Source organism: Macaca mulatta, chromosome 20 (genome assembly GCF_049350105.2).
Source record: "Macaca mulatta isolate MMU2019108-1 chromosome 20, T2T-MMU8v2.0, whole genome shotgun sequence".
NCBI lineage: Eukaryota > Metazoa > Chordata > Mammalia > Primates > Cercopithecidae > Macaca > Macaca mulatta.
This window is the reverse complement of record NC_133425.1, coordinates 19,498,140-19,525,232: the sequence shown is the minus strand read 5'-3', so window position 1 is coordinate 19,525,232 and position 27,093 is coordinate 19,498,140. Positions and strand designations below refer to the sequence as shown.

The 27,093-nt window shown below is 44.9% G+C and overlaps 1 protein-coding gene, 1 long non-coding RNA gene and 1 other non-coding gene across 7 annotated transcripts in view; 1 reads left to right on the top strand and 2 right to left on the bottom strand.

Moving 5' to 3' along the window:
* Window positions 1-4,519: 4,519 nt before the first annotated feature.
* LOC114674540 (U4 spliceosomal RNA) lies at window positions 4,520-4,659 on the bottom strand. The gene has a single exon (XR_003725686.1). It is a non-coding gene; the product is annotated as a U4 spliceosomal RNA (small nuclear RNA).
* A 212-nt stretch (window positions 4,660-4,871) lies between these two features.
* Window positions 4,872-27,093, bottom strand: part of TMC5 (transmembrane channel like 5) — a 91,242-nt gene continuing 69,020 nt past the window's right edge. For all 5 annotated transcript variants that reach the window (XM_015125724.3, XM_015125725.3, XM_077986369.1 and 2 more), the window contains 10 exons: window positions 24,810-24,888; window positions 22,803-22,900; window positions 20,230-20,325; window positions 16,026-16,101; window positions 15,720-15,853; window positions 12,853-13,026; window positions 10,999-11,077; window positions 8,533-8,637; window positions 6,103-6,145; window positions 4,872-5,349 (listed from right to left, as the gene is read on the bottom strand). In XM_015125724.3, coding sequence (XP_014981210.3) covers window positions 5,303-5,349; window positions 6,103-6,145; window positions 8,533-8,637; window positions 10,999-11,077; window positions 12,853-13,026; window positions 15,720-15,853; window positions 16,026-16,101; window positions 20,230-20,325; window positions 22,803-22,900; window positions 24,810-24,888 — 931 coding nt within the window. In that variant the 3' untranslated portion in view covers window positions 4,872-5,302. The remainder of the gene's footprint in view (window positions 5,350-6,102; window positions 6,146-8,532; window positions 8,638-10,998; window positions 11,078-12,852; window positions 13,027-15,719; window positions 15,854-16,025; window positions 16,102-20,229; window positions 20,326-22,802; window positions 22,901-24,809; window positions 24,889-27,093) is intronic.
* Window positions 11,130-27,093, top strand: part of LOC144338080 (uncharacterized) — an 85,314-nt gene continuing 69,350 nt past the window's right edge. The window contains exon 1 of the long non-coding RNA XR_013411888.1: window positions 11,130-11,218. This is a non-coding gene — a long non-coding RNA (uncharacterized LOC144338080). The remainder of the gene's footprint in view (window positions 11,219-27,093) is intronic.

Genomic DNA, 27,093 nt, shown 5'->3' with positions numbered 1-27,093 from the left:
GGCAATTAGAACTGGAAGAAACTTCCAAGAACATCTAGGTTTGTCCTCATTTTGCAAATGAGGAAACTAAACTCTGTGGAAGGGAAGGGGTTGCCTCAAAAGTCACAGTTTAGCTGGGCACAGTGGCTCATGCTGATAATCCCAGCAACTCAGAAAGCTGAGGCAAGAGGATTACTTGAGGCCAGACTGTGCAATGTAGCAAGACCCCATCTCTAAAAAAATTAGCCAGGCATGGTGGTGCATGCCTGTAGTCCCAGCTACTCAGGAGGTTGAGGTGGGAGGATCACTTGAGCCCAGAAGTTCAAGGCTGCAATGAGCCATGATTACACCACGGCACTACAACCTTGGTGACACAGTGAGAACCTGACTCTTAAAAAAAAAAAAAAAAAAGATAACTAGAACTTCTTGTTTACAGTTAACCAGAAACTATACAAGTGGTTTAACATGCATTATCTTACTCAATCCATACAAAAGTCTTAGGGAGGTGTTAGCACTCTTTCTACTGATGAAGAACTGAGGTACTTCATAAAACCACTTACCCAAGGTGTCTTGAGTCTGTTACAGTTGGCATTCAAATCCAGGTCAGTCTGCCGCCAGAGCCACTACCCTTACTCCTCACTGAATCTGCCTTTATATTGTTGAGCCCATGATCCCAATTCTGCTCTTTCCAATTTGAACTTCCAGGGATTTTACTGTGAACTTGGTAGCAACATTAAAATGAAGTTGAATTTTTTGTTAATGGCAACGCCGTGTGTCTCCTCTAGCTTACCCCCTCTCACCTTTCAACCCCATCTGTGGCCTTTGTCTAGGCCCACAGCTTAGCCATGGCTTCCCTCCTGCATCCCTGCCATGGGTTGCCGGCCTCACACTTACAGCAGCCGAACAGTGATTTTAGAAGGCCACCAGTCCCCACAGCTACATGACAATGAGAAGCAAACTTTTTTGTGACAGATTGTATTGGCATAGGCATGATAGATGAGGCTTGGTACGTTTTGAATCAGCATTTGCAAAAAAAATTGTCTTGAATTTTAAAATGAACAACAAAGATAGGTTCATTGAGTGGAACAAATGTCTAAACTGCATGTACTTCCGTGCCATGTTATGCCTAGAGTGAAAGAGGGAGGAAAAAGTGACCAAAGAAGATACATCAAGCCGGGCGTGGTGGCTCATACCTGTAATCCTAACAGTTTGGGAGGCTAAGGTGGGTGGATCACTTAAAGGCCAGGAGTTCAAGACCAGCCTGGCCATCATGTCTCTACTAAAAATACAAACTTTACCTGGGCATGGTGGCACATGCCTGTAATCCCAGCTACTCAGGAGGCTGAAGCAAGGAGAATTGCTTGAACCCAGGAGTCAAAGGTTGCAGTGAGCCAAGATTGCACCATTACACTCCAGCCTAGGCCAAAGAGCGAGACTCTGTGTCAAAAAAAAAAAAGAAAATACCCTCTGCGAACTGAATTCAGCCCTGGGGTACCTTCTGAGGGTACACAGCAACTGGCAGGGAAGGATTTCTCTTGGGGGCAGTATGAAGTTAATAATATCCCTTGGCCAGGCATGGTGACTCATGCCTATAATCCTGTCACTTTGGGAAGCCAAGGTGGGAGGACTGCTTGAAGCCAGGAGTTCAACACTAGCCTGGGCAACACAGTGAGACCCCATCTCTACAAAAAATTTAAAAATTGGGGCCAAGATGGGAGGATCACTGGAGCCCAGCAGGTTGAGGCTGCAGTGAGCTAGGATTGCACCACTGCACTCTGGCCTTGGTGACAGTTTGACTCCAATCTCTAAAAATTTCATAATAATAAAAATATCCCTTTGTGTTGTGGGAAGATCTCAAGAGCCAGGAGATTTCTGTCTCTTGATCTTCATCCCAAATCCATTTTGCCTTTGATTCAGCCAGGCCAAATTAAGGATTTAGGTCCTATGCTAAGATGGTAAGGGCTTCAAAAGGTGGAGGATTTGAATGATGAAATAAGGTGTTAATAAGTACTATTAAGCACTTCCTTGGCAGACTTAGTATAGGGTTAATAACAGGATTTGGAATCAGTGAAAGCCAAGTCTGCATTCCTAATCAGCAACTTACCAGCTGTATGACCTTGGGTAAGTTACTTAATTTATTTGTAAAATAGGGGTAGTATTCTTGTGGTGGTGGTGATTAAATGAAAGAATGCATGTAAAATCCTTGCTAATTAACATTTACTGACTGCCTATCATGTCCTAGACTGTTTAAAATGCTTTCCAGGTACAGTACTTTTTTTATTCAGGCTGAAGTGCAGTGGTGCAATCTTGGCTCACTGCAACCTCTGCCTCCCGGGTTCAAGCAATTCTCATGCCTCAGCCTCCCGAGTAGCTGGAATTACAGGTGCATGCCACCACGCCTGGCTAATTTTTGCATTTTTAGTAGAGATGGGTTCTTACCATGTTGGCCAGGCTGGTCTCGAACTCCTGACCTCAGGTGATCCACCTACCTTGGCCTCCCAAAGTGTGGGGATTACAGGCATGAGCCTGTAATCTAATGCATGTACACCTCCAGGAGAAGCAGGACTGCACTGAAGTGGAGACACAGGATGGATGTGAAAGGAGAAGCATTCCAGATGGAAGCACTTAGCATCTGGTGAATGAGCAAAAGTGATGCTTTCAGAGAGAGTTCAGATTTCATTGTAGAAGCCCAGGCAGTGGCCGGGCGCGGTGGCTCATGCCTGTAATCCCAACACTTTGGGAGGCCGAAGTGAGCGGATCACCTCAGGTCAGGAGTTTGACACCAGCCTGGCCAACATGGCGAAACCCCATCTCTACTAAAAATACAAAAATTAGCCGGGCCTGGTGGCACACGCCTGTAATCCCAGCTACTCAGGAGGCTGAGGCAGGAGAATAGCTTGAACCCAGGAGGAGGAGGTTGCAGTGAGCCAAGATTGTGCCACTGCACTCCAGCCTGGGAGACAGAGGGAGACTCCAACTCCATCTCAAAAAAAAAAAAAAAAAGAAAAGAAAAAAGCACAAACAGCACGAAGATGACCCCAAAGGGAATAAAATCACTTCCAACATCACTTCCATGGGCTGCCTGCACTGACCCCACAGACAAGTCTCCCTTAGTCCCTGTGCTTCTTCAGAGCATCTACTGCAACTGTAATTAATTATTGCTTAAGTATTTAATTCATGTCTAAACCTGCTAGACAGGCAGCACCAGGAATTGTTCACCATCTTGTTCACCACTAACATTTGGTCGATATTTGTTGAATGGATGGATGGATGAACACTACATACAACTATTACCAAAGATGACACCAAAAGAAATTAATTCCTTCGATGAAGTGAATTAATGAAAAAAATAAGTGAATGAAAAAGTGTGTGGTCAAGTGCAGTGGCGTGTGCCTGTAGTCCCAGCTACTTGGCAGGCTGAAGTGGGAAGACTGCTTGACCTAGGAGTTTGAGTCAAACCTGGCAACACAGCCCGGACTCATCTCTTAAAAATAAAAAAAAAAGGGAATAAATGACAGCACTGGTTGGGTGCTTGTGTTTCGAATGTATCTTAAATGCTTTCTAAATTCAGTTCCAATTAGGTTTTATGACAGTGATTACTTAAGAGGAGGCTCCTCTCCCCTGAGTAATTGCACCTTTCTGCTGGACCCTTCAGTGTTAAGAACAGCCACTGTTCTCACTCATAGGTGGGAATTGAACAATGAGATCACTTGGACACAGGAAGGGGAATATCACACAGGAAGGGTCCTATTGTGGGGAGGAAGTGGGGGAGGGATAGCATTAGGAGATATACCTAATGTAAATGACGAGTTAATGGGTGCAGCACACCAACATGGCACATGTATACATATGTAACAAACCTGCACGTTGTGCATATGTACCCTAGAACTTAAAATAAAAAAATAAAAGCCACATGGCTTGTGAATCATTTGGCAAATCTGCAAAAAAGTTATACACACACGTATTCATTACATATGCGCACACACACACATTCCACACATCACCACCAGTTTCATATTTGGTTTGAATAAAACTTTTAATTTATTTTATTTTATTTTTTTGAGACAGAGTCTCACTCTGTTGCCCAGGCTGGAGTACAGTGGTACAATCTTGCCTCACTGCAAACTCTGCCTCCCGGATTCAAGCAATTCTGCCTCAGCCTGCCAAGTAGCTGGGATTATAAGCATGCACCACCACGCCCAACTAGTTTTTGTATTTTTAGTAGAGACGGGGTTTCACCATGTTGGCCAGGCTGGTCTTGAACTCCTGACATTAATGCTGCACCCATTAACTCGTCATTTACATTAGGTATATCTCCTAATGCTATCCCTCCCCCCCTTCCTCTCCACAATAGGACCCCGTGTGTGATGTTCCCCTTCCTGTGTCCAAGTGATCTCATTGTTCAATTCCCACCTATGAGTGAGAACCTATAAGTGATCCGCTTGCCTCAGCCTCCCAAAGTGCTGGGATTACAGGCATAAGCCATTGCACCCAGCTAATTTCTTTTCTTCTCTTTTCTTTTCTTTTTTTTCTTATCCAGTCTCCGTAGAGACTGTCAAAAATTGCCAGTGCTGATTATATTTCAAGTCATCACAGTGGGGTATTGGGAAAAGTTTCAATTAGCAATAATCACGTCTCGGATAAATCTCACTGGCTACGGTACTGCCACTGTGCAAAGCTAGTTTGATGTAGGACTTTGATGGTCATGTATAACACCTCATAGGGGCAGAACCTCCTCCATCCCTGACTCCAAAGACTCATGTAATCAATACGCAAGAAAGTTCAGAGATGAGACCTCTGGTTGTATTCCACCTTTGGGACATGGGGGATGTTTTTAGTTCTAAGTCACAAATAAATGCAGGTTCTACAATTCAGAGGCTTCATATCCCTGCTTGAGGATTACATGTTTATTTAGGATGGACCACTTTTCTTAGCAACAGTTTCTAAACCTTTGCCAGGTCTGGGAAGTCTGGCAGGAGAGATTTCTAAGAACCAATCAATCATGCACACATTTCTTGAAGATAAAATACATTATTCCCTAGTTGTCTCTTCCTAGGTTTTTGTGGGCTCATTTCAATATTACAACAATCTTTATTGGAAAACCCCAAGTATTTTGTCTTGAAAAATCAGCAATCCAGGTGTAAAAAATAGCAAGGAATGCCCAATTTTACTTTGATATTTACATTGTAGTCAGTTTCTACTCCTGGCTAAAGGCTTGGATTTTCTTCTGGGCAGTTCCTAGAGACACAGGTGGCATGAAAGAAATTGTTCCATTTTCATCTCCTCTCTTTATTTGATTGGTGTCTGGTTACCAAAACAGTCATCAGGCCCTTGGATTACCTTCTTGAACTGATCTTCTAAATCGCAAGTCTAGGTTGGACACAGGAAAGAGAAGTTAACGCAGGCACACTCTGCCCCATCTCTGCAAGGGAAAGACCAACTTGGCCTTCAAGAGCCCATAGCTTCTCTTGCCTTCCTTGCCTCCTCCTTTTAGTTTCTATAATCTTCCCCCTTTAACTCCCATCACTGGAAGTCATCAGTAAATGCTATCCCCAAAACATAAATGGGTTTGTTTGTTTCCTGCCCAGAATTCACTCTCCTGGCATCGGCCCCAGATCTTCCTTGGGAAGTCACCCTTCCCTACTCTCGGTCCCTATGGTCTTCATGGTTGTACCACCTGTATCGACAGATGAAATCATGTGACCAAGGGAACTGCCACATTTTTGTAGCCACAACAATTGGTTCATAGACAGGGACATCACCCAGTCACATCCTATGAAACACCATGAGAATCCTCGGTCCCTCAGTCTTTCCCACCAGACTGACTCTGAGAAGATATAAGAAGTTGATAAAGCTGTCTTGCACTTATTAAGAAGAGTCTATTGCAAAAGGAACTAACATGGGTAAGAACGGAACTGAAAAAAACCGGGTTCTGGTGACATTGTGAGTTCCTGCATTAGGCTAGACCTAAAGCAAGAATTATTCTTGGAATTTTGCTTAAGCCAGTTTGGATCCAGTTTGCAACTGAAAAAGTAACGGACACACGAGCAATTCTACACTTATCTTAGGATATTTCACCAGAAATATATTAGTGTCTTATTCTGTCCCAGTTCAATTACTCACCAAGACTGCTATCACGTTCCCCCAAATGCAAAGTGTCTTGTTGCTGAAAAAGTAAAAAACAGGCAGCCATGTCACGGAGGAAGAATGCAGATTCTGGGTCTTGTTGCATAGTTGGCACAATTTGTGAGCCCTCCACCGTTTTAAAATTAAGGGATGACAGATTAAGGCCAAGTCTCTGCCATAGAAATATTGAACATGTTTTGTTTTTTAGGGAGAGTGATTCCATTCATTCATTCCACAGATAATCTTTTTTTTTTTTTTTTTTTTTTTTTTGACAGAGTCTTGCTTTGTCTCCCAGGCTGGAGCGGAATGGCATGATCTCAGCTCACTGCAACCTCCACCTCCCAGGTTCCAGCGATTTTCCCACCTCAGCCTCTGGAGTAGCTGGGATCATAGGTGCCTGCCACCACGCCCGGCTTTTTTTTTTTTTTTTTTTTTTTTTTTAGTAGAGACAGGGTTTCACCATGTTGGTCAGGCTGGTCTCGAACTCCTGACCCCAAGTGATCTGTCCACTACAGCCTCCCAAAGTGCTGGGATTACAGGCGTGAGCCACCGTGCCCGGCCATTCCATAGATATTCACTGAGCATTCATATTATGCCAGGTAATAAATTAGAACCTGGGGTGACAAGTGCACAGACATGGTCCCCACCTTCAGAGGATCTACCTTTAGGCCTCTAGATCCCTTACCCAAATTGTGCTGACAGTATAAATTTGCACAGATGGAAAATTACATGTCAGTCACTTCTGTCAAGATCACAATTTCCAACATGAGTGGCATTTGCATTAAGGTGGATTTACTGTTCATCTGTATTTTCAGGACACTCAGGAAGCAAGCAAGGCTTTGGAATTAGAGCAGGGTTTCATGTATCTTTATATTCTCTTGGTAAGAATGAAATTGATTAAATCTTTTTAAGGGAATGATATAGCACTATCTATTAACATTGTCATGTACATGCTTTGTGGCAGAAATATTCAGAAAAATACTTTTTAATTTTTTTTTTTTTTTTTTGACATGGAGTCTTGCTCTGTTGCCTAGGCTGGAGTGCAGTGGCATGACCTTGGCTCACTGCAACCTCCACCTCCTGGGTTCAAGTGATTCCTGTTCTTCAGCCTCCCAAGTAGCTGGGATTACAGATGTGCACCAAGACACCCAGCTCAGTTTTCTTGTTTGTTTGTTTTTGTTTTTTATATTTTTAGTAGAGATGGGTTTCACCATGTTTGCCGGGCTGGTCTTGAACCCCTGACCTCAAGTGATATGCCCGCCTTGGCCTCCCAAAGTGCTGGGGATTACAGGAGGGAGCCACTGCGCCCAGGGTAATTTTTTTAAGAGATAGGGTCTTGTTCTGTCTCCCAAGCTGGAGTGCGGTGATGGGATCATAGCTCACTGTAGCCTCACTCAGCCTCACTGGGTTTAAGCAATCCTCTCACCTCAGCTTCCTGAGTAGCTGAGGCTACAGTTGTGAGCCACCGTGTCTAATTATTAAAAATTTTTAAGGGATGGGGTTTCGCTTTGTTGGTCTTAAACTCCTGGCCTCAAGCAGTCCTCCCCTCCCACCTCAGCCTCCTGAGTAGCTGCGATTATAACCGCACAAAAAATAATTGTAACAAAATATTTCATTACCTACTGTTTTGAGTATTTAAAAACATAGAAACAACCCAAATATCCAAATATGTACAGAATTAAACATCGTCCAAGATATAGTATTAAGTGGTGGGCTGCGGGGGAGGGAAGTTATGATACTATTTGTATAATATAGCCTCACTTTTCTAATAAACAAGTAAAGTGTTGGTAGATACAGGTATGTTTGCAGATGCCTAGGGAAATAGATTTGCAAGACTAGACACTGAAGTATTCATAGTGAGATGAGATTTCAGGGTCCTTTTCATATCAGTGGGATCTACTTCTGTATTATCAGGGTTGTGAAAAATAAACGTGCAAGTTCCATGAGGGCGGGGGCTTTGTTTTGCTCACCGTAACCCCAGCACCTAGAAAAAGTACAGGCATGAAAAGTGCTGAATAAATGAATATTACTTTTCTTTAGGCTCACCGCAACCTCCGCCTCCTGGGTTCAAGCGATTCTTCTGCCTCAGCCTCCTGAGTAGCTGAGGCTACAGGCGCATGCGGCCACGCCCAGCTAATTTTTGTATTTTTAGTAGAGACGGGGTTTCACCATATTGGCCAGGCTGGTCTCAAACTCCCGACATCGTGATCCACCAGCCTAGGCCTCCCAAAGTGCTGGGATTACAGGTGTGAGCCACCGCGCCCAGCCATGAATATTACTTTTTAAGTAAAAACCACAGAAATACTTAGACAAAGAGTGAAGGGCCCTTCCGTGATCCCAAGAGCTTGGTCTGTAGTTCTCTGATGCGCCTTTTACATGGAGGCAAGTTCGTGTCCCAGGGGTCCCCAAGGCAGTCTCCAACCTCACCTCCACCTCTCTCCTTTCCAGAACGAGTGAGCTGGGGTTTGCTTTCTTCTCCATATCCTGCAGCTTGATCAACTTTTCTATCAGGAACATTTTATCTTTGCCTTCCTACCAAGAAGGAAAACAAAACCAGAAAGAAACAAAAACATGAATGAATGATGGTATGGAATTGAGAAAGCAATTGATGGGAAGAACATCGATTTTCAGGCAGGTAGGGTCCTAGAAGTTGGATGGAGGTTGCTGCCATCTTTTGGTGAAAGAAAAGAAACATTTCACAGTAAAACCAAATTATCCCCCAGAGCCTTCCTGCACTGTAATATTCTCCTCTAAAGCAACAACCCTAACAGGCTTGAGAAAGTAGCCTTCAGAAGTCGGCTGCTGGAAGCAACTTACATGCCACGTCTCAATAGCCAGGAAAAATGGTTTCCAGTATCCCCCATAGGCATGTGCCCCAGAGCGAGACTCCGTGTCAAAACAAACAAACAAAAAGATATATGTAGGATATGGAAAATATGAAACAGATGACCTACATTCTTTAAGAATAAAAAGGGCCGGGCACGGTGGCTCAAGCCTGTAATCCCAGCACTTTGGGAGGCCGAGATGGGCGGATCACAAGGTCAGGAGATCGAGACCATCCTGGCTAATTCGGTGAAACCCCGTCTCTACTAAAAAATACAAAAAACTAGCCGGGCGTGGTGGCGGGCGCCTCTAGTACCAGCTACTCAGGAGGCTGAGGCAGGAGAATGGCGTAAACCCGGGAGGCGGAGCTTGCAGTGAGCTGAGATCTGGCCACTGCACTCCAGCCTGGGCCACAGAGCGAGACTGCGTCTCCAAAAAAATAAATAAATAAATAAAAATAAAAAAATAAAAAGAAAAGAGGAAGTGGGGAGGGGAGGTGGTAAATGGTTATAGAGTAAAAGAAAGTTAGGCATTTCGGCTGGGCGCGGTGGCTCACGCCTGTAATCCCAGCACTTTGGGAGGCCGAGGCGGGTGGATCACTTGAGGTCAGGAGTTTGAGACCAGTCTAGTTAACATGGTGAAACCCCATCTCTACTAAAAATACAAAAATTAGCTGGGCATGGTGGCACACACCTGTAATCCCAACTACTAAGAAGGCTGAGGCAGGAGAATCACTTGAACCTGAAAGGCAGAGGTTGCAGCAAGCCAAAATCATGCCACTGCCTTCCAGCCTGGGAGACACAGTGAGATTCCGTCTCAAAAAAACAAAAAAAAAAAAGAAAGAAACAAAGACACATCAACTAAATGCAACATGTACCCCCTTTTCAGATCCTGAATTGTATAGTTCTAGTATAAAAAGACACTTAAGGGGACAACTGGGGAAACGTAAACATTGGATACAAGATGATAATAATAAATTATTGGTAAGTTTTTTCTTTTTAAGTATGATGATGATATTGTAGTTATGTTTTTTTAAAAGTCTTTATCTCGGCTGGATGTGGTGGCTCACGCCTGTAATCCCAGCACTTTGGGATGCCGAGGCGAGCGGATCACCTGAGGCTGGAAGTTTGAGACCAGCCTAACCAATGTGGAGAAATCCCATCTCTACTAAAAATACAAAATTAGGCGGGTGTGGTGGCATGTGCCTGCAATTCCAGCTACATGGGAGGCTGAGGCACAAGAATCACTTGAACCCGGGAGGCAGAGGTTGCAGTGAGCCAAGATCGCTCCACTGCACTCCAACCTGGGCAACAAGAGTGAAACTGTCTCAAAATAAATAAAGAAAATAAAAGTCTTTATCTCATAGAGATGTACATAAAAGTTTTAATATATAAAAAATAATATAAAGCCTAAGATTTGCTTTAAAATAATCCGGGGAGCCAGGTGGAGTGGCATCTGCCTGAAATCTCAGCCACTCCGGAGGCTGAGTCAGGAGTTCAGGAATTTGAATCTAGCCAGGGCAACATAGCAAGACCCCCACCTCTAAAAAAATAAAATAAGGCTGGGTGTGGTGGCTCTCATCTGTAATCCCATCACTTTGGGAGGCAGGTGGATCACCTGAAGTCAGCAGTTCGAGACCAGTCTGGCCAACATGGTGAAACCCTGTCTCCAATAAAAATATAAAAATTAGCTGGGCGTAGTGGCGGGCACCTGTAATCCCAGCTACTTGGGAGACTGGGGCAGGAGAATCGCTTGAACCCTGGAGGTGGAAATTGCAGTGAGCCGAGATTGCGCCTCTGCACTCCAGCCTGGGCAACAAGAGCAAAACTCTGTCTCATAATAATAATAATAATAATAATAAAAAATAAGAATAAAAATAAGGGATTTGCTGGGAAGAGAAAGTGTAGATGAAATAAGAATATAAAAACATTGATGGTTGTTAGGGCTGACGGCAGGGATATGAGAGTTCATTGTAGTATTCTTTTTATTTTGGAGGATGTTTGAAAGTGTCCCTTATACAGCGTTTAAAAAGGGTGACAGTGGACATCAGAGGGATGCAAGGGGACTTACATTAATGATCTGCTCATGGAGCAGCCTGATCATAATCTTCCTTCCCTCTGTGATCTGCCAGTAAAGATAGGTGATGATTCTGGAAGAGGAGAAAAGAAAGAATGACAGACACTCTTGCCAATGTTTTGCAGGCTCCGAATTTCCACTGGATGCAAAGGAACTGGAATCTGTGCTGCAGATGGATTTGGGCCCAAATGTGTTTTTGAAAACTCATGTCAGGGTGAGTTATAGTTTAAATACATTGGAACAATGGTTCTCAACCTGGTTGCTCATGGAATCACCTGGAAGGGGGAAATAAGCCCATGCCACAGCCCCTCTTCAGACCAATTAATTTAGCATCTCTGGGCATGTCATCTCCTTAAAAGGAGAACAGCAGGTATTGCTTTCTTAATAAAACAAGTTTAAAAAAATCCCTAAGACGACGGGGCGTGGTGGCTCATGCCTGTAATCCCAGCACTTTGGGAGGCCAAGGCAGGTGGATCACTTGCGGTCAGGAGATCGAGACCATCCTGGCTAACACGGTGAAACCCTGTCTCTACTAAAAATACAAAAAGATTAACCGAGCATGGTGGTGGGTGCCTGCAGTCTCAGCTACTCAGGAGGCTGAGGCAGGAGAATGGCATGAACCTGCGAGGCAGAGCTTGCTGTGTGCTGAGATCGCACCACTGCACTCCAGCCTGGGCGACAGAGTGAGACTCTGTCTCAAAAAAAAAATAATAATAATAATAATAATTCCCTAAGCCAAGAAGATAGTATATAATCTTTCCCCCCTTCCCCAGAGAAGAGGTCTTGCTCTGTTGCCCAGGCTGGAGTGCAGTGGCACGATCAGAGAACACAGAGATCAGCCTCAAACTCCTAGGTTCAAGCAATCCTCCCATCTCAACTTCCCAAGAAGCTCAGACTACAGGCACAAGCCACTGCAGCAGGCTAAATAACTTTTAAAAAAACTATCAAAGTAAGATCGGGCAAGGTGGCTAACACCTGTAATCCCAACACTTTGAGAGGCTGAGGCAGGAGGATAACTTGAGGCCAGGAGTTTGAGACCAGCCTGGACAACACAGGGAGACCCCATCTCTCAAAAAAATTTAAAAATTTGCCAAGTGTAGTGGTACACACCTGCAATCCCAGCTACTTGGGGGCTGAGGTGGGAGGATTGCTTGAGCCTGAAAAGGTTGAGGTTGCAGCAAGCCATGACCATGCCGCTGCAGTCCAGCCTGGGTGATAGATCATGACCCCATCTCAACCAAAAGAGAAAGGAAAGAAAGAGAAGGAAGGGAAGGGAAGGGAAGGGGGAAAGAAGGAGAAAGAGAAAGCAAGAAAGCAAGAAAGGGAGAGAGAGAGAGGAAGAAAGAAACAAAAAGAGAGAAAGGAAGGAAGGAAGGAAGAGAGAGAGAGAAAGAAAGAAAAAGAAAGAAAGAAAGAGAGAGAAAGAAAGAAAATAAAAGAGAATGTAAAGGAAGGAACAGAAAGGGAAAGGAACGGAAAGGGAAGGGGAAGGAACGGAAAGGAAGGGGAAGGGAGAAAGAGAGAGTGACGGAGGGAAGGAGGAAGGGGAAGGGAAGAGAAGAGAAAAGAAAAGAAGAAAAGGAAGGAAAGCAAGGAAGGGAGGAAGGGTATAAGGAAGGAAGGAAGGAAGGGAGGGAGGGAGGGAGGGAGGAAGGAAGGAAGGGAGGAAGGGAGGAAGGGAGGGAGGGAGGAAGGAAGGAAAGAAGGAAAACTACCTATGCAAGGGTAGAGTCACCCAGAACACTGAGCTATACTACAGCCATTTGCTTTCCAACCAAACATCCCCACTGCTGTTTCCCCCGAGAGCTCCTGGCTTTCCCTGTGAGATTCCCCAGATACCACACTCACAGCACAATGAGGGTGAGGATGAAAAAGAAGTGCACACTTCCAATGAGGTTCCGATAGATCCAAACAACCCACAGGTAGCCAGGCCGTGTACTCAGGGTGTCGATCCAGCTGTAGATGGAGTGAATGAAGAAAGGCAGACCTCGAAAAGGACCACAGTCAGCTGAAGGCTTCAATCTGGTCAAACAAAGATGGAAGAACATCTCTAGCACAAGACTCAGGGATGGTTATTTTAGAATCAGGGTGTCCTTTCTGGGCTCTGGGCCTGAAAACATCAAGTCTTGCCTGATCCACTCACACCCGCTTCCCAAAGAAACCCTCTTGCTCACAGCCTTGCTGGGGTGACCTGCACTCCAAGGACCGGCTCTCAGATCAGAGGGATCACCTCACCCAACAGCAGCCAATCCAAAGGCCAGGCAGTGACTTCTGCGGTAACTTGGCTCAATGATATGAATGGGGGCAGTCAGACTCTTTTTCTTAAGAACTTGAATTCAGTCCAGGCTCTATGGCTCATGCCTCTAATCCCAACAGTTTGGGAAGCCAAGATGGGAGGATTGTTTGAGCCCAGAAGTTCAAGACCAGCCTGGGCAACATAGTGAGACTCCATCTCTACAAAAAAATAAAGAATTAGCTGGGCATGGCAGCACATGCCTGTGGTCCTGGCTACACAGGAGGCTGAGGTGGGAGGATCGCTTGAGCCCAGGAGGTTGAAGCTATAGTGAGCTGTGATCACGCCACTGTACTGCAGACTGGGCAACAGAGCAAGACGCTGTCTAAAAAAGAACTTGAATTAAAGCCAAGTATGGTGGCTCGCCTGCAATTCCAGCACTTTGAGAGGCCAAGGCAGGAGGATCACTTGAGGCCAAGAGTTCAAGACCAGCCTAGGCAACATAGTGAGACCCCCATTTCTAAATAATAATAATAATAATAATAATAATAAGCCAGGCATGGTGATGTGTGCCTATAGTCCCAGCTACTTCGGAGGCTAAGGTGGGAGAATCACTTGAGCCCAGGAGTTTGAGCTATGATTGTGCCGCTGCACTCCAGCCTGGGTGACAGAGCAAGGCCCTGTCTCAAAGAAAGAAATTGAATGAAGAAGCATAAAGAGGGAAGCCTGTTAGCTATGGAGGAATGAGCAGAAACTATAGAGCAACAAGGAACTGGTGAGGAAGAGAGAGAAGAGAGTGGATACGCCAAGAGGAGCAAGAATGTTGTGGAGTAAGGAACTGAGGGCCCCAGTTTCACGGGTGTCCTAAAAATCATCTCCCTTGTTCATCAACCATGGTTTATTCTGTTAAGCACTATTCTAGTCAGGCTCTGGGGACTTCACATTAAGCAAGTTCCTGCCCTATTGGGCTTACATTCTGGTGGGAAAAATGGACAATCGTTGAGTAACAATTAAACAAAGACTCACACAGAGGCATTCCTGATTATGAATGATGGAATGAAGGAAAGAAACTCAGGCCCGAGGGAGAGAAGCAGTGGGGAACTGAGAGCAGACAAGGAGGGCTGTGAAGGTCAGATCTTGGAGAGGACCTTGGAGCTGAGAATCAGAGGGTGGAGAGGAGGCAGCCAAGCAAAGGGAGTGGGGAGAGGACTTCACTCAGAGGACTCTGCCCATGTTGGGAGGGGCTTGCTGGCTTCCAGGAATGGGGTGAGGGCGGTGGGGTAGGGTACAGTGGAGCCAAAGGGAGGTGGGGTTGTAGAGGTGGGAGGAGCTGGGTTCATCCTGCCTTTCTGTTAATTTAGATGAAGTTCTGTTCCGGATGTGGAGGAACAGGGTGCGGGGGCATCTCCCCATTCTGGGAAGCTTCAGTTCTTGGCAGAAGTGAGAAAGCTACTCCTGACTATGGCTGTCAGATGGGTGGTGATCAAACGAGGATGTATTCCCTCCCTGGCTTTTAGTGTCTGTTGGTTAGCCAGGGAACTTAGGTTAGACACTGTATTAAGCATGTCTTTTTATTCTGATGTTTTAACATCTGGGGTCTTACTGATTCCAGCTCCCTGGGCTAGCTGCCCTTCCTTGGGCTAGCTTACAGAGCCCACCTTTCAAATGCAAACCAACCGATCCAGATCCCACACCCCCAACTGCCCCCTTTATCAGGCTCTCACATCTGGGCCACCACTCCCCTGCCCTAATCACCCCAGGGCCAAGTGCCAGACAACTGAGGGCAGATCCACATCCCATAGCCTACTGACAAACCAGCCAACCCTAAACCTGCTTCCCCTGCCTTGCCCATTCCTTACCATAGAAAACCACAAGAAAGGCTCTAGCCCACGTTTCCCCTCACTCCCTCTGCCTCCTGACCTACCCCGATGCTTCCCTCTGTGGTCCTTTGTGGCACAGAGTGCCTCCCCTTCTCAGGAACTGTGAGTAATAAACTATCTTTCTAGTGGTGGTCATTCCTGACCTGTTGGGCTTCACCACACCTAGATTATTTATTTATTTACTTATTTATTTATTTATTTACTGAGACAGAGTCTCACTCTGTCACCCAGGCTAGAGCGCAATGGTGCAATCTTGGCTCACTGCAACCTCCACCTCCCGGGTTCAAGCGATTCTCCTGCCTCAGCCTCCTGAGCAGCTGGGATTACAGGCATGCACCACCACGCCTGGCTAATTTTTGTATTTTTAGTAGAGACGAGTTCACCATGTTGGCCAGGCTCATCTCGAACTCCTGGCCTCAAGTGATCCACCCGCTTCGGCCTCCCATAGTGCTGGGATTATAGGCGTGAGCCACTGCGCCCAACCTCACCACACCTGAATTGTAATTAAACCTACATTTTAAAACACACATCCATCCGCCCAGTCTCTAAAACCTCCCCCAAGGCCACCTTCTCCTACCTCCCCCAAGGCCACCTTCTCCTACCTCCAGATGGTGATGGCCAGGGTGCACAAGACCCCCGTGAAGGATGGGAAAAAGAGCAAGAGGATGAAGAAAGTCATCATCTGTGAGGCCCGCCAGGCTTTGCTCGGAGGCTGGAAATTCATCATCAGGCTGATCTGAAGAGAGAGAGGCAGCCACCTCCCATCTGCAGCCACAGCAGCAGCAGAGGAACCCCAGCCAGGCCCAGCTTCCTGAGACCTTTGCAGAGCCCCCTTCCCCAGCTTTAAGCGCCACCAGGTCACAGGCGACTGAACAAAGCTAACTGATGGCAACGTCGGACTGACTCACGTTTTTGGCGTAGAACATGATGAAAAGCATAATCATTTGGATAAGGGGCAGCAGGGGGCAGAAGAAGATTCCAATCCTGCGAGGGAGAGAGGGTGAGTGTCAGAGGCCGGGGGAGACAAAAGGAGTCGAGGTGAATCTGGGATGCTTGGAAGGAAGAGAAAGAGGATGTTGTGGCCTGGATTGTGTGTCCCCAAAATCCATATATTGAGGCCTTAACCCCCAATATCTCAGAACGTGACTGTATTTGGAGACAGGGCCTTGGAGAGGTGCTTAAGGTAGAACGAGATCACAGTAGGAGACCCTAATCCAGTACAACTGGTGACCCTAAAAGAAGAGATTAGGAGGCCAGGAATGCTGGCTCACGCCTGTAATCCCAGAAATTTGGGAGGCCAAGGCGGGTGAATCACCTGAGGTCAGGAGTTTGAGACCAGCCTGGCCAACATGGTGAAACCCCATCTCTACTAAAAATACAAAAATTAGCCAGGCATGATGGCGCATGCTTGTAATCTCAGCTACTTGAGAAGCTGAGGCAGGAGAATCGCTTGAACCTGGGAGGCGGAGGTTGCAGTGAGCCGAGATTGTGCCATTGCGCTCCAGCCTGGGCAACAGAGCAAGACTCCATCTCAACAACAAAAAAAGAAGAGAGTAGGACATAGACACACAGAGAAACGAAGACCTTGGGAAGAAGATGGCCGTCTATAAACCAAGGAAAGAGGCTTGAGACAGATCCCTCCCTTATGACGCTCAGAAGAAACCAACCCCACCGGCATCTTGATCTTGGCCCTCTGGCCTCCAGAACTGTGAGATATGAAATTGCTGTTGTTTAAGCCACTCAGTGTGTGGGACTTTGTTATGGTAGCTCCAGCCAACTAATACAGAGGGGGCCTGCTTCCATCCCAGCAAATGAGGCAGATTCCTACCATACCCAGTATCCTCAGCTGCCTTCTTCCTAGCTCTGAAAAGGAGATTTTATAGAGAAGTCACCCATCCACCTACTAAACCAACAGACGGTATTCAGCATGCCCTAAGCTAGCGTGTCCCAAATTTAGGGCATACCCTATGCTTTCCCCGCCTTTTTCTTCCTCCCCCATGGTATTCAAGTTCTGAGGTTCTGTAGGGACAAGGCATTGAACAGCGCTGAGTTCCAAATGAGAAAGGCATTCCCTTTCCAACTCTCCTGCAGTGCTCGTGAGCAACAAAAGGAGAAAATCTCAGTGTGGTTCTAGAATGCTGTAACTCCTAACACATGCCAATCTCCCATTTTTTAACAAAAAAGGAGTAGGCTTTGGGCTGAGAGCCTTGGCAAACAGTAACATCTCGCTAGAATTTAGTGACATTTTGGAATGGGATTGCTTTTATTTTTCCAGTTATTTGCGATTTCTATCAAATGGCACTGGTTTTCCATTTATGATCGTAAATAAAGACTCCCTTAAAAATGTATGTGAGAGGCCAGGCGCAGTGACTCACGCCTGTAATCCCATCACTTTTGGAGACTGAAGTGGGCAGATCACCTGAGGTCAGGAGTTCGAAACCAGCCTGGCCAACATGGCAAAACCCCTGTCTCTACTAAAAATACAAAAATTAGCTGAGCGTGGTGCCAGGCGCCTGATGTTTTGACATCTAGAGTCTTACTGACCCCAGGAAGACTGCTGATGTTGGGAAAAGCAGTCTGGCCATTTACAAAGGCCTTTCTTCCACATCATTTCAACTAGGATGCCATTGGGCAAGTTACTTAAACTCTCTCTAAACCTTAGTTTTCTAATCTTTATATGGTGGACATACTAGTACCTACTCACAGGGTTTTTTGAGAGGAATAAATGGGCATGGTGGCTCACTCCTGTTATCCCAGCACTTTGGGAGGCTGATGAAAAGCTATCATCTACCATGACATTATAAAAAAATGTATTTGAGTAAAAAAAAAAGGCAAATGATAAAAAAAAAAAATTAAGTAGATAATAGCACATCTACTTAAAAAAAAAGGCAAATGATTAAAAAAAATTAAGTAGATAATAGCACATAAAATTAAGTAGATATAACATCACTATACCAAAAATTAGGCAGGCTGGTGTACAATAGACTAAAACTTGGGAAACATGTTCCTCACTTCATCTCTATCACTGTCCCTAACATATATCCTTTTCTGTCATTATATTATCTTCTTGTAAAACTCACAATCACAGGCAATATTCTCCTAAAACCCACAAAGGTTAGAACTGTAATAACCATGGAAAAAAAGAAAAGATACGTGTTTCTGATTATGCTTATTCATGATTTAGCAACAAAAATCTCAAAGGCCCAGAAGTCATAATGGTAATTTCTTTTTTTTTCTTTTTGAGACGGAGTGTCGCTCTATCTCCCAGGCTGGAGTGCAGTGGCCTGATCTCGGCTGACTACAACCTCCGCCTCCCTGGTTCAAGTGATTCTCCTGCCTCAACTTCTCTAGTAGCTGAGATTACAGGCATCTGCTACCACAGCTGCCTAATTTGTATTTTTTAGTAGAGTCAGGGTTTCACCATGTTGGCCAGGCTGGTCTCGAACTCCTGACCTCAAGTGATCTGCTCACCTCAGCCTCCCAAAGTTCTGGGGTTACAGGTGTGAGCCACCATGCCTATTTAATCACCTCAGAAACACTGTGAGTAGGTATCTCTACCATTTAAAGATTTAAAAACTAAGGTTTAGAGAGAGTTTTAGTAACTTGCCCAGTGGCGTCCTAGTTGAAATAATGTGGAAGAAAGGATTTTGTAAACTGCCAAATTGCCAGCAGGTGATCTAGCAGCATGCAAACACATCACTTATTAAACTACCAAAGAAAGGTCCTCACTGTGTCCAAAAAATAAACTCATTAACTTTGAGTTATTTGCAGACAGTCAAATCACCCAGGGCAACTTTAAAGAGTCAGAAAATAAAACACTCTCCCGTTGTATGACATATTGGTGTTTGCAAAGCAGTTTTCATCTACCATGGCATTTAATCCTCAACATGATTCAAAGGCAACTATTCTTTTTTCTTTTTTTTTTTTTTTTTTTTGAGACAAAGTTTCATTCTTGTCACCCAGGCTGGAGCGCAATGGCACGATCTCTGTTCACTGCAGCCTCTACCTCCCAGGTTCAAGTGATTCTCCTGCCTCAGCCTCCCAAGTAGCCGGGATTACAGGCACCCACAACCACGCCTGGCTAATTTTTGTGTGTATTTTAGTAGAGACGGGGTTTTGCCATGTTGGCCAGGTTGGCCTCAAACTCCTGGCCTCAGGTGATCCGGCCTCCCAAAGTGCTGGGATTACAAGCATGAGCCACCGCTCTGGCCTTTTTTTTTTTTTTTTTGAGACAGAGTTTCACTCTTGTTGCTCAGGCTGGAGTACCATGGCACAATCTTGGCTCACTGCAACCTCCGCCTCCCGGGTTCAAGCGATTCTCGTGTCTCAGTCTCCCGAGTAACTGGGATTACAGGCATGTGCCACCATTCATGGCTAATTTTGTATTTTTAGTAGAGATGGGGTTTCACTATGTTGGTCAGGCTGGTCTTGAACTCCTGACCTTAGGTGATCCGCCCGCCTCAGCCTCCCAAAGTGCTAGGATTACAGGCTTGAGCCACCACACCTGGCCTTAAAGGCAGCCATTCGTATATGCATTTACAGATGAGTCTGAGGCTCAGACAAGCACAGTGATCTCCATGAGTGGCAGAGCCAGCCTCAGAATTCAGTTTATCCTGTTCTAAATCCAATACTTTCAAATTAGCAACACCCCATCAGATGGAACCTGGGAATGTGATTCACCATACAGAATTCCGGCATTAACTGCATCATGTTAAAATAAATAAGGAAAAGTAAGGCAGGAAGATTGCTTGAGCCCAGGAGGTTGAGGCTGCAGTGAGCCATGATCATGCCACTGCACTCCAGCCTGAGCAACAGAGTGAGACCCTGTCTCAAAAATAAATGAATAGGCTGAGCATGGTGACTCACACCTATAGGTGGCCTCCAGGCCTCCAGGTTGGGATCCCTGCTCTATGCTGATTCTTGTCTGAAGTCCTTAAGCTCTCATAAAGGAAAATGGTAGTCTAAATGCTAAATTCATGGTTCTCAGACTGGCTGGATGGGGTATCACCCATGCAGCTTTAAAAACAACAGATTCTGGGACTTTGCCACCAAAACACCAACTCCACAGTCATGTGGGAACCACTGGGCATTTTGCTGAGTCACAAAACTTACCACACCAGAGTTTGTGCATAGATCAGTTCTAGAACGTTCCTGGCAATGTCAAACTCCGGAAGGCCAAGACTTGTGATCAGCTGCATCCCAATGATCCTGTGAAAACATACTGAGTTTAGTACCCAAACCATAACTCCCACTTTCAGAAGATCCCCCACAGACTAGGACAATCAAAAGAGACCCTCACCAGCTTAAAATAAAGTCATAAGTTCCCTTGAAACTTTTTCAACAGTTCTAAATCTATAAGCATGTTTTTGAAGAAGTAATTGAAGGGATTGAGGGAAAACTAATTTAACACAATGCAGTCAAGTGGGGGTACTGCTAAAGTGGTTTAAAAAGTTCTAGAGAACATTTGTTACCCTGAACATTTAAATTATCCCACTATTATCTTATACCCCTCTTTGCTAATTAAAGCTTCTTTTTTCATGAACCGGATAAACTCAGCACCTCTCAACTCAAATAAACATTTTTACATTTTTGGTTGCTGCTATCAAATTAATTATGTTTCCCTGTGTTCTAAATCCACAAGAAGGAAATCAAGTTTCCATTTACTCTGGGGAAACTTGATTCCATATTAATTTATTCATAAAGAGGAGGTGCCAATTAAGAAAAAGTTCTGTCAAAAAAAAACCTCTTCACCCTTTTTTTTTTTTTTTGAGATGGAGTCTTGCTATGTCACCCAGCGTGGAGTGTAGTGGCGCAATCTCAGCTCACTGCAACCTCCACCTCCCGGGTTCAAGCGATTCTCCTGCCTCAGCCTCCCAAGTAGTTGGCATTACAGGCATGCACCACCACGCCCGGCTAATTTTTGTATTCTTAGTAGAGATGGGGTTTTACCACATTGACCAGGCTTCTCTTGAACTCCTGACCTCAGCTGATTCACCCGCCTTGGCCTCCCAAAGTGTCGGGATTATAGGCATGAGTCATTGCACCCAGCCAAACCTTTTCACCTTTATGTCCAGGCCCTCAACAGAGACTAGAATAAAAGCACATTTTGGCAAAAACGAATGAGGAAATTTGGCATTGAATCTACCCACTGATAAAATAATCAACATCAGATCATGTATTTATTTATTTTTTTTGAGACGGAGTCTTGCTCTGTTGCCCAGGCTGGAGTGCAGTGGCCGGATCTCAGCTCACTGCAAGCTCCACCTCCCGGGTTTACGCCATTCTCCTGCCTCAGCCTCCCGAGTAGCTGGGACTACAGGCGCCCACCACCGCGCCCGGCTAATTTTTTGTATTTTTTAGTAGAGACGGGGTTTCACCGTGTTAGCCAGGATGGTCTCGATCTCCTGACCTTGTGATCTGCCCGTCTCGGCCTCCCAAAGTGCTGGGATTACAGGCTTGAGCCACCACGCCCGGCCCAGATCATCTTATCTGATGGTCAGACCATCTTATTACTAGAACAGCTTGCGGAAACACATAAATGTCTATAAGGAATGAGAGGCTCATCATATTATTTAAAAAAAGAATTACTAAATTTAAAAAACCAGACATGGGACAATGACAGTGCCTCAATTCTGTATATATTGTATCTAATATAAAATTAGTACATCAATTCAATTAAAACAATGAGAAAAATCTACATGTGTTGACATGGAAAGATGTCAAGGCATAGTGGCAGATCAATAAAAGCATATTCTACAATATGTTGCAGTGTGACTCCATTTTTGCTTTTGAAAATTATGTAGTATTATATAGTAAAGACACACACAGAACAATGTGTGCATAGAAAAATCTGGAGGAATATATACTAGAATATTAAAATAATCTATAGTGGATAAGATTTCTTTTTTTTTTTTTTTTTTTTGAGACAGAGTCTTGCTCTGTCGCCCAGGCTGGAGTGCAGTGGCCGGATCTCGGCTCACTGCAAGCTCCGCCTCCTGGGTTTACGCCATTCTCCTGCCTCAGCCTCCTGAGTAGCTGGGACTACAGATGCCTGCCACCTCGCCTGGCTAGTTTTTTGTATTTTTTTGTTTTTTTAGTACAGACAGGGTTTCACTGTGTTAGCCAGGATGGTTTTGATCTCCTGACCTCGTGATTCGCCCATCTCGGCCTCCCAAAGTGCTGGGATTACAGGCTTGAGCCACCGCACCCAGCCCAGATTTCTTTTTTCTTCTTTTCTTTCTTTGCCTTCTTCTTCTTCTTCTTTTTTTTTTTTTTTTTTTTTTTTTGAGACAGAATCTCCCTATTTTGCCCAGGCTAGTCTTAAACTCCTGGCCTCAAGTGATCCTCCTGCCTCGGTCTCCCAAAGTGCTGGGATTATAGGCGTGAGCCACTGCCCTCGGCTGGATAAGATTTCAAATGGCTCAGTTTCTGTCTTTTATTTCCAGAATTTGTTTTCAAAAGGTTGTAAAAGGTCAACTGAACCAAGTGAACTATGAGAACAGAACTGTCAGGTTAAGGTGAAATTTTAGCTAATTTAGAAGTGAACAGTATCCCCAAGGACAACAGGCAGACTTGGAACAATGCACGCTTTGAGTATGTCAGGGACCTGTACGTCCCACTCAGCCAGGAATCAGGTTCTGGTTACAGCATCGGGCACTAATTACTTAAGAATGACAAATATTTACCTCCTCAGAAACTCTCCCAGGAAGGAATCGGCTAAAGAGAACACAAAATCCATCAGAAGGAGACGGTAGATGTCCTGGCCAATGAGAGTTTCCCAACACTGGAAGGCAAACAAGAGTCCGGATGTGGGAAGGGGCTGTGGCCTCAGCTCAATTCTCCTCTGTTCCTGGCTGTATGTACCCATTAGGACATAGCTAATGGTTGGGTTTGACCAAGTCCTTGTGTACTCAAAAAAGTAGATCCACTCTGAAAATATGCAGCTGAGTTTGTTTTCAAGGGTGTTGTTCTCTTTTGGGTTTCCTTCTTCCCCTGATTAAAGCTTGCCTTCCACACATACCCAAACTTTCCCAGTTCGTGATCTCTCCCTGTAAAACTTTTCATCCCTGCCCTATCCCATTTCTGGATCCCATTTCTCAGCCAAGGGTAATCAGTTTCTTCAAGAGAGCAGGAAATGCCAATGGCTAAGAATGCCTTCACTCTTTTTGCTTATTGACCTTACAAAAAATCAATTAATGTCTGCTTGATTAAGAAAGTGGCCTAGAGGTTTAGTAGGCTAGTGTAAACTGGAAGCTCAGATTAGTCAGTTTATGAAAGTAGTGGCTAGGAACTTCTGCAGGAAGTCAGTGCTATCAGCTGATAGACTGGGAGCTTTTAGATTTGGCTGGAGGAGAGGAAACTTTTGGGTACATGGCCCAAAGATGGATGAATGATGGATGGGTAAATGGATAGATGGATATACAGATGGATGGATGAATAGATGGCTGGATGAATACATGAATTGATAGATGGATGCATGCATGAATGAATACATGGATGAATAAATGGATGGATGGTTAGATAAATGGATGGATTAATACATGAATGAATAGATAAATATATATATGGATTAATGGATGGATGGCTACATACATGGATGGATAAATGGATAAGTGGATGGATGGATGGATGGATGAATGGATGGATAGATGGATACATGGATGGACAGATGAATACATGGATGGATGTATAGATGCATGGATGGATAAATGAATGATAGAGGGATGATGGATGGATGCATGAATGGATGAATGCATGGAAGAAGAATATGGTATCTGCTATAACCATACTAACTTGCAGGGCTGATTTTGATTCTCTTCGACAATTATGGAGAGAAGTTGAGGGTGCCATGTTCATGTGAAATGGTTTGAGTCTAGACACAGCAGAGCTATTTTAGAGCCCAGGAATAATGGGTGACAGAGAAATAAAGAGAGGCTCCTGATTCCCTGACTCTACTTCCAACCCCAGGGCATCCTGGGTATCTGAGGGCTCATGATGACCATCAGCTAAGGATTACTGTGTAATGTGATGGCACATTATCATGGGGGATGCAGTAGCAGGGGCAGAGGCATCCCAATGAGAAGGCCAGGGAAGTTGGCTTGTTCCTAAATCCATATGGGACAATACCCTCAGGCACCCATTCTCTGAGGTTAGTGAAGACTAGAAACTGTAGTCAAGTGAAGGAGGGCCAGGAACAGTCAGCATTAGGACATAATTGCTACTGCCAACATTTATGAGTTTACAGATTGGTAAAGTCCAGGGTATCTAGGTTACAGGAAAAATAGAACATCAAGGATCAAAAAGGATTTTGTCCAACCCCAAGGCTGTTAGGACAGACTAGCGCTAAAATTACTAGCGTCCACTGCATATGCTGGGCACTGAACTTACACTACACATTATATTGTTTAATCCCAATTTTACAGATGAGAAAACTGAGGATCAAAGAGATTAAGTGACTCGGCAGATGACACAGCACAGCTGGCCTTCGAGTCTTCTCCTCCTGACTCTAGAACCTGAGCTTTTTTTGTTGAGACCCATTTTGCCTTATGTTGCTTTCCAGATTAGTTTTCATTCTCTTCCCACAAAGGATTAATACCAAATACGGAGTGTGATGGCTCTTGAGAAACCCATGTCCTCCCTGTTGATCAAATGCTAAGAAACTAAACTTAAGGCAGAGAAGCTTAGAATCTCACCTCTTCACCAGACAGGGCCACGTTGTTGAGCCAATAGTAGCAAAGAATGCCAACGATTGATATTTTCAAAAGGATGTTTCTAAACAGAAGAGACAACATTTATGATTACTTTCAATAACAGTCTTTCACACTGTCTGCCAATAGTTCCTTTGGGGCACATGGTAGGATCGAAATTCCTGGCCCTTGTGGTTGGAGGGGGTTTTGGTAAATGAATTGTGAGCAGAAGCAATGCGTGTCACTTCTAAGCTGGAGCGCTTAATCCCCTGTGAGACCCTCCAGAACTCTCCATCTTCCTTTTGGAAAGGCGATCAACGATATTCAAGATGATTGCTGCTCTCTCAGCCTAGATCCCTCAGTGACTAACATAGGAAGGTCCCTCCTGCCAATCCACACTGTGTACGTAACATGGGTAAGAAATAAACTTTTGTGTTCTAAACCACTGAGATTTGGGGGATTGTTACTGAACTATAACCTAATTTATTCTGACTGATATGTTCTCTTTTGTTGCATCTCCAAATGATCTGATTTCACTTCCCATTATAATAATAGTAAATTTACATAATGTTTATTGGGTGCTGACACAGCATACACTGCCAAGCTCTTTATTGAATCATCCTCCTCAGTCTTTACAACTCCATCATCTAGTAGATAGTATTTTATGCCCATCATACTCAGTATGCAAGGTTATGGGGTGCAGTGAGACCTAATATTTCCCCTTCTATATGTACTTTAAAAAGTGGCAACATGGATCAGTGGGTGGGATGTGGGGAATAATGAGGGCATAGGAATATGGTCAGAGTTTTCTTTCCCCTTCTTTCCTTCCCTCCCTCCCTCCCTTCCTCCCTCCCTTCCTTCCTTCCTTCCTTCCTTCCTTCCTTCCTTCCTTCCTTCCTTCCTTCCTTCCTCCTTCCCTCCCTCCCTCTCTCTCTTTCTTTCTTTCCTTTCCTTTCCTTCCTTCCTTCATTCCTTCCTTCCTTCCTTTCTTCCTTCCTCCCTCCCTCCCTCCTTTCTTTCTCTCTCTCTCTCTCTCTCTCTCTCTCTTTTTGAGACAGGGTCTCATTCTGTTACCCAAACTGGAGTGCAGTGGTGTGGTCATGGCTCACTGCAGCTTTGACTTCCCAGGCTCAAGCACTTCTCCCACCTCAGCCACCTGAGTAGCTGGGACTACAGGCGCAATCAACCATGCCTGACTAATTTTTAAATTTTTTGTAGAGATGGAGTCTCACCATGTTGCCTAGGCTGGTCTTGAACTCCTGGGTTCAAGCAATCCTCCCACCTTGGCCACAATCCAAAGTGCTAGGATTACAGGCATGAACACTGCACCTGTCTGGAATTTTCATAATATGGATTGGGTATAATCAACTGACTGACCGAATTGCTCATTCATTCACCAACCATTCTTGGACACGTATGATATCCCAGGCACTGTGAACAAAGCAAAGATTTCCCCATAAACTGTGGGGGAGGAAGATAATAAAGAAATAAATACAAATACGTCAGGAAGTGGTAAGAAAATTATACTGCAGAGAGGGAGCTGAGATCGTGCCACCGCACTCCAGCCTGGGCGACAGAGTGAGACTCCATCTTAAAAAAAAAAAAGAAAGAGAAAATTATACTGCAGAGGAGAAAAGGTGGTAGGGAGCTGTTATTTTTAATGGGATATGTAAGGAAGAGTGCAACGTGAGGGTGATGTTTGAAGAACGCAAAATGCATTCAGGAAGCAAGCCATGTGGTCATGTGTGGGAAGAACATTCCAGGCCCATGCAAAGGTCCAGAAGTGGGAATATGGTTTGGCATGTTTGTGAACGCTTAGGAGGCCTGTGACGGGGACAGGCAGTGAGTAAGAAGGACAGGGGTAGAAAATGAAGCTGGAGCGCTGGCTGGGAGCCAGATCTCACAGACCATGGTAAGGCAAGGGCTATGGAACTGATAGCAAAGAAACTCAGTCTGCATTGTACAGACCTATACCTTTTTTTTTTTTTTTTGAGACGGAGTCTCCCTCTGTCACCCAGGCTGGAGTGCAGTGGCACCATCTCGGTTCACTGCAACCTCCGACTCCCAGGTTCAAGCAATTCTCTCGCCTCAGCCTCTCGATAGCTGGGGTTACAGATGTGCGTCAGCACGCCCAGCTAATTTTTGTATTTTTAGTAGAGATGGGGTTTCGCCATGTTGGCCAGGCTGGTTTCAAACTCCTGACCTCAGGTGATCCACCTGCCTTGGCCTCCCAAATTGCTGGGATTACAGGCATAAGCCACCGCACTTGGCCTACAGATCTATACTTAAA